The 12607-nt window shown below is 37.1% G+C and overlaps 1 protein-coding gene across 1 annotated transcript; it reads right to left on the bottom strand.

Annotated features, from left to right (window-relative positions):
- Positions 1 to 5774: 5774 nt before the first annotated feature.
- Positions 5775 to 10718, bottom strand: LOC145214568 (uronyl 2-sulfotransferase-like). The gene is made up of 8 exons (XM_080083121.1): positions 10314 to 10718; positions 9792 to 10057; positions 8971 to 9050; positions 7573 to 7726; positions 7173 to 7270; positions 6750 to 6869; positions 6354 to 6394; positions 5775 to 5989 (listed from the first exon to the last, which is right to left on the bottom strand). Exons 1-8 carry the CDS (start codon positions 10432 to 10434, stop codon positions 5829 to 5831), a joined length of 1041 nt encoding a protein of 346 aa, XP_079939247.1. The 5' UTR covers positions 10435 to 10718; the 3' UTR covers positions 5775 to 5828.
- Between the last annotated feature and the right edge of the window lie 1889 nt (positions 10719 to 12607).

The raw sequence follows: 12607 nt of genomic DNA, 5'->3' as shown, positions 1-12607 counted from the left end.
ATGGGCAGAGGACGAAGGAAGCAATGCACTTTTTCAGGTAAAACTTCCAATCGCATTGAAACTTACGGGTTAATTGATTTAAAAATTGAAGTCAAAATTTTTTATCAATTTGAAAAAAAAGCAGCAAACAAATCTATTTTATCTTAGAATCTACTTTTTCTTCTGCGTGATTTTTCATTTGTGGATACGGGATATGGATTAGAAGGAGGAAAACATTATTTGGATGGAATGTTCAACGAATCTGCAGAAAACGCCAGTGAAGTCAACCAAAGTATCTCAAATCTTAAACGGGTGTTTGAACAAGTGACAGCATGTGCTTTGCCCCGTCCTAGTGACGCTGTTGCATTACGGAGTTTGAATGCAGAATCAGTAGTAATTGATGGTAAGACAAAATCTATCATTAATAAGCGGCGTTGAAAGAAAACAACTACTGTAGCTTTATTTTCTGGCTCATACTGTTCTAAACAAATTAAAATTGTACGAAAGGCCCCAAGTTCAACAATGCACTGTTTTGCCACATTTTGTTACCCACCCGACACGTTAATGAAAATGTGTTCGGCGACACAGTTTAAACCAGCGCTTCCCAACCGGTGGTCCGCGGCTCATTGGTGGTCCGCGACGTTCTTTCTGGTGGGCCGCAAAGCTTTTTAAACTACTGCCATACCAATATAGAGGTTAAAAACAGTTACACAATTTGTGTGAACGTACTTTTGAATTTAACCATTTTTCTCAAAAATATGATACTACTCACTATGAAAGCCGCATGGCGCATAAGATTTCATGTTAAACAACTCTGTTACACAAACAAACTGCGATTGTCGCGTCACAACAGTATTTGTACTAGTTGTAAAATCTTGATGCTGGAACTCTCTTTGTTGGCTTTATTTGGTCTTTGCGTAGCTACAAAATGGATAGTTTTTTTTTATTGTGGTTTTCTCGCAATATTATACGGTGGTCCGCCAAAAAAAAAAAAAAATTTTTAAGTGGGCCGCGAGCTGGAAAAGGTTGGGAAGCACTGGTTTAAACGATACTTTTGTACCAAAAATAGAGAACACAAAACACTATATGAATGACACAATAAGAATTATTGCTCATTCATCACCACTGCGTATCACCAATGCCTATGTGCAACCTCTGTTGTAACCTATTACCTTTTCATAATTTTAGATTTTTTTCAAAGATTATGTTACGGTTATACTGCGGCACACCTGGTATCGATTCATCGACCATTTGTTGCGAAATCCTAACTTAAACTTTTTTACATTCTAGACATAGGTAAGGAGTTTCTCGAATACAGCCTCGAACTGTTCAAACATTTGGCTGGCACCGTGAAACCGCTTAACCTATCTGGAAGTGAAACAACAGGAAAAGAGTTAAAGGAAATCATCGTACATTCCTGCAAAATGTTGCTGGGCAACGAAATGCCAAATCCAGTGTCACTCAGCAACGTAAGTGTGACGTTTGCAACTTTCAGTTGCCGACGATTAGGTCCGACATAGCTTTTATTTTTTTCGCACATCGTTGTGGGTTTACCAGTAAAAAAAACTTAGGTCATATCATAATCAAAACACTATGTTCCAGCCATTGATTTTTAATACTCTTTTTATCTTTGCCATTATCTTATGTTGCATGGGGCTGCGAAACATTCTTTAACGTATGTTTTAAACTTTAGTTTCCCTTTTAAATTGTTGGATGTATTTGCAATTATGTCCATAGTGGTAGTCAGCTACATTTTACTATTTAGATTTTTAGAATTGATTTTTGAGGTTAAATAGAAACAGTTAATAAAAAACTACTATGGGGAAAAAGTTGCACAAAAAAAATTTTTCGATACAACGACGAGTGACAAACTTCACAGCAGTGAAACGCTGCATATGTAACAATACTTTTTACTTGTTGGCAAATCATTTATTGTAATTTGCTTGTTACAGAATTTCGCCGATTTCCAGTTGTCGCGCTTATCCGCAAAAGTAGCAGAGGAGTATGTCAAAAATATGCAATCTGTAAGTCACATTTTTATCTAATTCCGAAGTGTTTAATGATTTGTTTTGATTGTTTAGTGGAGCGAACACAGTGGTTCAATCAAGCAACTGCAGAAACAGCACACAAAGTACTTGGAAGAAGCTACTCGCAACTATGACAAGGTTAAAAAGATTGGAAGTAAAACGGTTATCGAGGCAAAAAAAGAGGAACTTCAAGCTCAGATCAACAAAAATTATGATGACATACAAAAACTATTTCAGTTAAAACTTGAATTACGTAAACACGAACAGCAGAGAAAATTGGACATCACCCAGGCACGAATGAGGGAAGAAGAGATAAGAGCGACTGTACGGGAACAAGAACATCAAATGGACAAAATTCGGCGAGAGCAACGCCTAGCTAAACAGAATACAGAAAAACAATTAAACGAGATTGAAGAACAATTCCATCTTGCCGAAAAAAACCGCAAAAAAGAGGGAGAAGAACAAGACAAAAAGCATAAACTTGAGATGGAAAAACTAAAAGACATGAAAGTCAAACAGGCAGAGGATCATAGACTGTTGACAGAGCGGGAAAACAAACTATACGCTGAACGACAGAAGAAATTAAATGAAGAGACCGAAGCTGCTCAACAAAAGTTTGAGAAACAAAAAGAAGATCTCCAAAAAACAGAAGAAAATCTTGAAAACGAAAGAAAACGGTTGGAAAATGCCGAAAATTTTATTCAGAAAACAAATTTACAGGTATGTATATTTTTGACGTTATCTAATTATAAAACTCTAACACACAAATCTAAATCTTTTAAGCAAAACGAAAATTAGCAAAAGTCTTTATGGGCCTCTATATTTCTCACTGGATGGTCGCACTTTCTTAACAAGATACCGTTATCTCTTTAGAACAAGAAGCAGATCGAAGATCTGAAAAAACAGATTAGTGAGTTGGAAAGGAGGCAGAAAAAAAAGGTAAACGTTGCTTCAGATATATATTCATAAACACTTGGAAGTGACGACTTTATACAACAAGTTTGTCAATCAAATAAATTATTTCCGGGTACCGGTTTAATTAGTTTAAAAAATGGTGAAATAAAAACTAAAACTAGTAAATTGCAATGTAGAAGCATTGTATTAGTAGGATATGCTTACGCTGACATCCGAAAGAATGCAGAAATTCCCCCCATTAGCCAACTTGTACTTCACACTATTACATTGTTTTTCAGGCAGACAAGCTTTGCGTCATATCGTGAACGAGAGACAAAACTGCTGATGTACATATACATACAGACTGTTGAAAATACTTTTACTGACTTTCAAAGCTATTATACACACGAACCTAAATGTTGTGTCATGTGCCATTAAGCGTAACAAAAATAGTGTAAGAATAAGGGCTTGGTAAATACTTTGCGTTCGGATAGTAGCTTGGTGTTCCCCGACTGTGCATAGCGAAGCCTTTGTTCGTCTTTTTAAATTGCCCTTGGGCGTCGCAGTACAATTCCGTTTCATATAACGTTTACCAAATATCGTTATTCGGGCAGGAACTTGGCCGAACGGTCTGGCGCGCCTGACCCATATACAGACATATTCGGGCAGGAACTTGGCCGAACGGTCTGGCGCGCCTGACCCATATACAGACATATTCGGGCAGGAACTTGGCCGAACCGTCTGGCGCGCCTGACCCATATACAGACATATTCGGGCAGGAACTTGACCGAACGGTCTGGCGCGCCTGACCCATATACAGACATATAAAACCCTGATGGGAATTCGTCCCCGGGAGAGTCCTGGGTTCAAACCCAGTGAAAACAAATAAAAAAAAATAAAAAAAATATCGTTATTCGACAAATATATGCGCCCCGTTAGAGGATTGTTTACAAATAATATTAAATAAACTTCGTATTGTATCATCGCATAAAAAAGTTTGTAAGTAGTTTAGTATATTGTTTATTTTATCGCATGGCTTTCCATTATGTAACAAAACATTTTCGCATCAATTTTGCTTGACGCTATTTGCCTGTATTTTATGTTACGTTTACGTTTTATGGGGTGTAGAAAAATGTAGATCTGTCTTTTTTAGCTTTTTTAAACTTAGTGCTGTTTGTACTGTAGTAAAGTAGCAATAAATGTCCAGGGCCTAAATAATGTAGTTTGCACAATTTTAGCACAGGACTAAATGAATTCCAAAGTTTTATTTCTTAGGCGACCGCGCGCTAGATAAGGTTGAGAATTGCTGTGTTAAATTATTCGGCCACGCAAAAGGGGTTTTGTAAAGGGCAGAACAACATACGCTGTAATACTGTTATAACAAGAGAAATGCAGAATTTGCAGACAGTGGAAAATGTATTTACAATATAATTCACCTTAACTCTACGTATAACTAATTTTCGATTGGTGGCGAGTACTAACACCTATTTATCACACTGTTGCTGCAAAATGTATAATTCAGCTCCTAGCAAAATTTTGCTTAATGTGGTGAACGCGTGAGTTATGGTGTTAGTAGCTTTCCGCAGACAGTACCAACTGTTTTGACTAATTTAAAGTCTTAACAGCGCAGCTCGTTTTAGGACAATGGTCGTACAGGCTTGTGCATTCACCATAGGCACTCTTGTTTGTTGGGGCAACAGGCTGAAGTCATGCTTCACCAAATCTGTTTGACAGAGTTGTAAGTCGGGCCGGGGTCGGGTTAAGGTTTTTAAAAACAAACGGGCTTAATTCGGGCCTGACTTCATGTTGTGGGTCTGTGTTTAGAAACAAGTCGTTTGTATAAGCAGCTAGTTTCTGGGCTTTATCTAATATCCCCAACAAGCATTATGTAAGCCGTCTTTTTTGTATTGTGCAGTATATTATATATTCTGTACGTTTTGTAGGCTTACTTGCATAGTCAACCAAACTGTCCGGCCTTTTTAAACGAACCGCCCGGGGCTTCCGACTCCAATTTTGGGTCTGTTGACAACCCTTGTTCGATATCACAACCAAGGATGGCAGTACAGTACAATACCGTACGTAGCAAAAATTATCCAAAAGTACGGTACGTAGGTACGGTACGCAAAGAAAACAGAGGTACGGGTACGGTACATTGGTATACGCTCCTTCACCAGAGCGTACCATTGTACCAAAAGCGTACCGTGCCACCGTACTGGTATGCATAATAAATGTTGATTAAACTGTCATTTTTGAATCGCTACCATTTTCAGATAATACTGAAATTGCCTCAAACTTGCATTAAAAGTTATTTATGACATGATATCATCACAATGTCACTGTGCCAAAAGAAAACTAAAAAACGGCCATTCTTTTTTGCATATTTACAGTTTGTTGTGTACTTTATTCCACTTGTTTAAAGCCAAAATTAATACTGAATTTTAACACGAGTTTGCCATTTCCACTTTTTTTTATCTTAATTTGTTATTTCAAGGGGGAAATGAGGCCCAAATTGTACTTTTAGGGGGCACGGTCCTTTAAAAGGTTGAGAGTCACTGTCCGAACTATTGCTATGCGATAGAGTCTCATGAGCGCCATTTTGTGTCCAACGTTTTGTGAAAACCTTTAACGCGAATTTGATTAGCTAAATAGTTAGAACTTAAAATATATTTTAGGTAGGCCCTGACAAAACAGTTTTAAATAAAGCCATCACTTGCCATCAGATTTAGAAGAAACAAAGCGTTGTTTCCTTGTGAACACACAATTTAAATACAGCTGATGTTATGTTAAGGCTTGCCCAAAACAACGTGCGAATTGGTAAAAAAATATGCTTAGGTCTAAAGTATTCTAATCGCTGTTCAGCCAAAGTTTGAAATCTTGTCAACAGAAAAGAAACAAAAATTGTATTCCACAGAAAAAAATCGAACGAGGTTATTGTACAAGTTTAAGCCGAGTCAACTTCTCCAGTTGTTGGTAAAATCTCTGCCTCACAAACTCGTAAAACTCGACCTCGGGCTGCAAGTACTCGCGGATTCGAGTTTTGATGTACTCGGGCGGGTCGACTCGTGAGTGAGTCTTCGTACCGTTAATATCTGGAATCAGAAAAATGTCTACTAATATAGGGCGATGCTGTTCCGCTTGTAATGTAACTGTTACAGCTTCCTGTGGCAAAAAGTGACGAGTTTGCAGTAATTTGCTGTTAGTATGGTACAAAACCAGTAGTGGGTTCTATATAGAACCGTCTGACAAAATTTTATGAGATCAGCGAACCGGTTAATTAGCGTTACTGGTTACAGTCAATGGACTTTTTGTAACATAACCGGCTGAAAAATAAGACTTTTGTGGACGGCTGACAAAAAAATTAAACCCCACCACTGTTCAAAACAACATAAAACTGTCACTTTACATCGATAAGGCATAAAATACCGTTTTTAAAAAAATCAGTAATTTTTTTACCTGGTGAAGTCAAGTAGACATCCTGGACACCTTGGAAATACCTTTGAAATTATATAATTTTAGTACATGTACAAAAAATTTTAACATGCAAGTTATCTTTGGAATTTGTTCTGATACGTTTTTGGTCAATCTGCATCGTATATTTGACCGAATTTAAATAGGTTGTAAGCAGTGGTGGGATTGAGCCGGTTGGCACCGGTTCTATAGAACCGTGTCATGAAATTTTATGAGATCAGCAAACCGGTTAACATTACTGGTTACTGTCAATGGATTTTGGCTGAAAAATATGACTTTTGTGATAGAACCGTTTGACAAAAAATTGAATCCCACCACTGGTTGTAAGTATATACAAGCAGATTTAGTTTTTATTATAAAGATATAGACATCGTATATTACCGTGGTAACAAAGCTTCAAACACTTTAAGTGTATTCTTCATGTCTTCTAGTAAACCGACCACATGAAAATGCTTCATTACATTTAGTTTGGCTTTTTGAAGAGCATACGGGCCTAAACGCCTGAAAACAAATTCAAAAAGAAGTAATATACCTTGAGGCCCGAGGTTACCGAAGCAGTTTAAATTGCTGTATAGATTTGGCAAAAAATTTAAATAGGAAAAAAACGTACAACCAAATAATTGGGACGAATAAAATGCATTCAAAAAGGTGCAGAGCCTGGAAGAAATAAACGGACGAAATGTGCATTCCACTCCCTAATTGGTTTTGTTCCAATCAAGATCATCACACGTTGTTTTCAGTATATTTAAGTTGAGTATATTTTAGCAAAAGACAATATATTAATCTGACAGTTGTTTTGTTCACCTGCATTGCAGTTCGTGACCACAAAAATAAGCCAACATCGTTCTGTCCTCAGGCAGGCAATTTTTGATCACTTTTTTATTGACACAGTCTTCAAGACTCTGCAAAAGTATATGATCACTTTATGTTATTTTTTGCCCGCTTGCATAATAGAAACCAACAATTAACTCAACCACAATTAACATCCGAGGTGGTTGATGACTCTATTTTGACCATAGGCATTTAGTACTTAAACAATACAGTAAAAAGCTACAATCTTATGTCAATTAAAGCGTCAAATTGGATTTATTACCCAGGCTACCAATAATAAAGGAACAGTTTTTTAAAAGTTCATTAAATGTCCAACCAAAACAAAAAGCAGGATAGTAATAAATGTAGAACTAGCTGCCTTTGTTACATTTACCATGTGCAATAGTTCGTCGCTCAAAGACTGTTTCTGCCATTGATTAATTCCGCTTTGCTTTGCGAAACCGAATCTTCTGTAGTAGTACGTGGTAACCGCTCTCTCCACTGGGTCGCGTATGATGTTTATGTAGATCGGATTGCTTGAGTTAAAACTGCAAACAGTATTGAGGTTTAAAAACAAGTTGTAACGGACAGTAACGCTCCCCTACAACAAAAACCTTTCCCGCCGTTTCAACCATTGTACCATACGTGCATTGTTACGTCACAACTGGCAACCTTGTATGTGTCGTACTTTAACAGTTTACTTTGTTTCTACACGTGCAGTCAAGTTAATGTTACAGTGGAATCTGAGTTAATTGTGAGTGTATTAAGTTGTGTTATGGTGCATACTTGTATATACTGTAAGTAAGATTGTTTCGACTGTTTTGTAGTTATGACATTCTTTATTCTATTTGGTTTAGGTGGTCGAAAATCGTTTTAAATCACTCTTCATTTCAATAAAGTGCATGTGAAACTGACCGAAATTATTGTGCCAGTCGAGAGACTGAAAGGTAGAATTAGCAGCAATGCTTGAATTCTACACAAGTCTTAAAAGTGTATATTGTTTAAATATACGAGCATAAATAATTTTGCATATTTTTTTGTACAATGAATAATTGCGATGCACAAAATATTTGTTATCTAAAACTTTTTACCAAACACAAACCTTTTAATATTAGGTTTTCCAACCGAAAGTAAAATATTTTTGTGCCACAAAACATTGAGCAATTACCCATATTAAAAACGATTTTAGAAACGAATCAGTGCGAACTAGTATATTACGTGAATACATATGTGATACAATCTAGACGAAATAGACAAACGGGTATTATTATTTTGTTGAAATTATATATTTTTTAAAAAACAGATGTTTGTTTAAACCAGTGGTTCCCAACCAGGGCCCATGGCCCCCCAAGAGGGCCACAAGCTATGTTCCGGGGGGCCACGGGCGTAGATTTACAAGAAACACTCACTAAAAGTCGTTTTCACGACTATTTCACATACTATTTGTTTATAGTGAGGTTTATCACGCTCATTTACTGTATTAGACCTATTTAAGGCCAAAATTAATACCGCATTCCAACGCGAGATTGCTATCTACATTTCAAGGGGGGCACAGGTCCTACAAGGTAACTTGAAGGTGGCCACGAGGCAAAAAAGTTACTTTAAGGGGGCCATGGTCCACGAAAGGTTGGGAACCACTGGTTTAAACCAAAGATTCTGTTATCTTTTTGCGTTGTTGGTAACAACACTGCAGTTTCTTTACCGTGCTAAATCGACCGCATGCAAACAGTTACAACAAACTTCCGATTTCAGATAAAATTTAACATCCTGTATTTTTTGCACTCCCACTTGCCTTTCAAAGTCCAAGAAATTCAGATGACGTATATACACAGTGAACTCCGGAAGAAGGTTAAACGTTTGGGTAAAGTTGGCCTGTGAAAATATTCCATCTTTAGACAAGAGTGTAGACAGGATAAGCAAACAAGCCAACGATACATAAATGTCACTTAAACTCTCAATATTGCCATGTCTGTTTTTATGGAAAAATCCCATTCTCAAGCAGTGTCAGCGTATTAAACTTATCATAATACACTTGATCTGCAGTTAGGCATTCCTACGATGCTTTAAAACAATTTTAACTCACTATAGAAGCATATTTGAGACTGGCGTTGTGCCAAGTGAGCTGCACTGGCTGGGGTTATACGCGGTTTAAAAGTTGAGTCGTTAAAAGTTGAAAATATTTTGCCTGCGCTAGAAGGAGTCTATCCGGGGCCGGCGCTCACAAACTAAGACATACAAGAAATCTATCGGGCGCCAACAAACTTAATAACACACACAGCTGTGCAGTTGTTTACAGATATTAACATATTGGGGTTTCGCTGTAATTGTAATTCATTTAATTATTACATTGTATAGCCAATAAAGGTAAAGTTTGTTTAAATGTTACTCAAGACTATCTCAGGTTAATACAAAGATTTGTCATGACGTATTAAGTTGTCATGATGAAATCAAAGATTATCGTGATGTATTTTTCAGATTGTTTGATAAATGCTACACAAGCCACTTTTACTCCAACAGTTTATAGAGTTCCATTTGATCACAAAAAACCTTCCCATGTTAAACAGAAAAGTAGCAAGAAAACAAAAACACAGTTATCTGTTTAACCGCATCTACCTGTTCAGGTAAAGTAAGTTTCGTCGGCAAGTCACGTTCAACTTGAAACATGCACTTGAACTTTTGTGTTTTGCTGAGACGCTTTAGAGTCCACGCCAGAACCGAACTTCCACACTTTGGTACCCGATTGTACAGAAGCCTTCCATTGTGCAATACCCTAGTTGGAACCGGATAAAGACGGCTCAGTTCCGTTCCGAATAACTTTTTAGATTTTGTTAGGTTTCGAGACACTTTCTGGGTACTGGAAACCCGAGATGAACTTGTAACTATGAAATCACATAAACAAATGTTTTTAAAAGCGAAAACGTAATAAACTATGCAATACCGTTAGATTATTTACCAGGCTGATAATTCTTGGCTTTGACGGTTTACTTTTCTTTCATGAAATAAAGTCAATACCAATCGAACGAATCAGTAAGTTTTAGGTAAGTCTTTTTACTAAAACTACTTTACGTTAAATATTCATTTACAGCAAATAAACCGATTTAAATTTATTTTACTCACAAACCAGGCAAGATTTACCTTTGTGTGATGAATTTTCGGGATAACTGTAAAAAGCTACAAACAAAACGGTGCTTAGCAAAACGCACCAAAATATCTGATTCAGTTTCATGGCCACGGAAAAGCTTTTGAAAACAAACATAAACCGAGTGACTATGGCGTACTAAAACAAAACAAGTCTTACTTGGTAGCTGCCAGGCTATACACAAAAACTTTTAACAAGAAAAACAAGTTATATTTTGTAGCTCCTTTGTTTCAAACACCTGCCGGCAAACATTATTCTCATTAACCTACCTATACTCCAAGTGCTAGTTTTAAAATTGACTACAAAACAGCTGAATTTCTGTATTCTATCCGTCTTAGCACAATTTCTTTTACTCAAGTTCTAGTTTATGATGTTTTGCTCAAATCTAGATAAGCTTAATCACTGTTAACATCTAAGAAAATAGAACGACTTAAACTTGAATTTGGCAATGCGTCCAAATGATTCCTTAGCGGGTAAACAAAAACTTACATTACAAGCAAGCATAAACCATACAGCCTAAACACGAAATGACTCCCTGTCAGTAAACATGACTCAGAAACATGTTAACACGATCAGCCACTCGTGTAGACCATAGACATCGTAAGCGTTTTACATCGGAACTGGATGTTATAAGTTTATCTGTGAATGTCTGCAAACTACATCTGCTGGGCTTCAAAGCTTCTAGGTACACAAAACATAAACTGCGGCATCCATAATAGTAGAAATCGTAATCCGAGTGTATGCGGTGGAGTAGAAGTAAGGAGTTTACCTTTTACATGTTTTTCCTACCGTGACTAATCACTTTGATTCGTTAGCTATTAGCAGTGTTGTTGTTTCATATTAACCGATTCGCTTTTGTGAGACAAAGCAACTGGTTCAGTTGACTGGTTTCACTTGCACTCACAGCAGATGAAAGTCACTCTGTCTAAAATTCGCCTATAACAAATCCCTTTGCTCTTTTCATCTTTATTTTGTTTTAAATTTGCGACAATCTTTGGAACACTGTATACGGGTCTGTTCATAAGTTTATTATTGAAAATAACGGCCCAAATAGACGTGACAAGCGGCTTTATATATCAAACGTTTTGGCAAATGCTCATGCTATCATCTGTGATTGCACCAGTTTGCATACACTTCAGTCACGTCAAGGAACGATAAAAAGGTGCGAAACAAGCGTCGCACATAAACGATAGATAAAAAAGTGCGCAGAAGCGAGGTGTAAGTCACCTGCATGTGTGCAAAGTATGGCGAACAGGTGCAGAGCAACTACAACCTGTAATATAATTTTAAGCGAAGCTTACAATAATAGGACAGCACGTCACAAAATACGCAAAATACGGAATATTGATTTGCTATCTAACTAAGTAAACATTAATAATTATCTAAACGGGATGGTACATCAAACGCTGATCTGTTGATGTAAAACAATGCATTCAAGGTAGTCCTGAAACGCAGAATTCACAAAGCATAACTTAGTATTTACCACAAGATATATCAATACTTCTTCAGATGATAAGTCAAGTTGCCATTGTACCATTCGACCGACAATAACCTGAAGCATTGTGCTCTATGAGGTATTTTTGTAAACTCTGAGCGGGCGACTTCCAAGGCTGCCACAAAACAATAGGGTTTGACTCGCTCTATTCCAAACAATGACGTCACTTCCTGAAACTTGCTGCAATGACGTCACAGCGACAACGGAAGTTTGCACAAAATGTCAACAAGGAAATTCTTCAATCATAAACTAATTTAGGAGATATAAGCAAAACTGTATAGCATTGAGATCGGTGGCATCAAATACATACATACATTAGTACCATTTTGTTTGTAGAAATTAACTTATGCACAGGAGGGGCAAGAACAAGGATATAACACATCTGAACATGTTTTGACTTCCAGCACAGGTTCTTCATCCAATATCCAAATACACACAGGTAAAGGGAAAGGACGTTTAATTTCACGCGTGAGGTTGTAATGGGAACCTAAAAGTTAAGTTTAACAAATGAAACTCTTCGGATTGGTTGAAGATCTCCAGGAGAAATGTACGACTCAGCGGTGAAACAAACGGATGGTTTGTAAGGGTTTAAGATTCAACACATCTGTTTGGAGATGGTCACTTTAAATTCCACTTTAAATGGTTGATGTTGCTATACATTGTAGAGAAATTATACCAACAGACAAAGCGTCACGCACATTGAATGGAAACACATTTAACAAAACTGTTTTGGTTTCAATCCGGAAACGGTTTAGTGGGGAGTCCTCTACCGTGAAACGAAAAAGTTTCGGACAA

This window comes from Phallusia mammillata, chromosome 2 (assembly GCF_965637545.1).
Source record: "Phallusia mammillata chromosome 2, kaPhaMamm4.hap1.1, whole genome shotgun sequence".
NCBI lineage: Eukaryota > Metazoa > Chordata > Ascidiacea > Phlebobranchia > Ascidiidae > Phallusia > Phallusia mammillata.
Note: the sequence above shows the minus strand (reverse complement) of the source record. Positions and strands in the feature narration are given on the sequence as shown.

Bases quoted from the DNA above. Each gene is read 5' to 3' on its own strand.
- LOC145214568 (XM_080083121.1), bottom strand. From the start codon at position 10,434: ATGTTTGTTTTCAAAAGCTTTTCCGTGGCCATGAAACTGAATCAGATA. The intron at 7,727-8,970 runs GCAAGTGGGAGT...TACTGTTTGCAG, and splicing joins AATTTCTTGGACTTTGAAAG to TTTTAACTCAAGCAATCCGA. The intron at 6,870-7,172 runs GTGAACAAAACA...ATTTGTTTTCAG, and splicing joins GGTCACGAACTGCAATGCAG to GCGTTTAGGCCCGTATGCTC.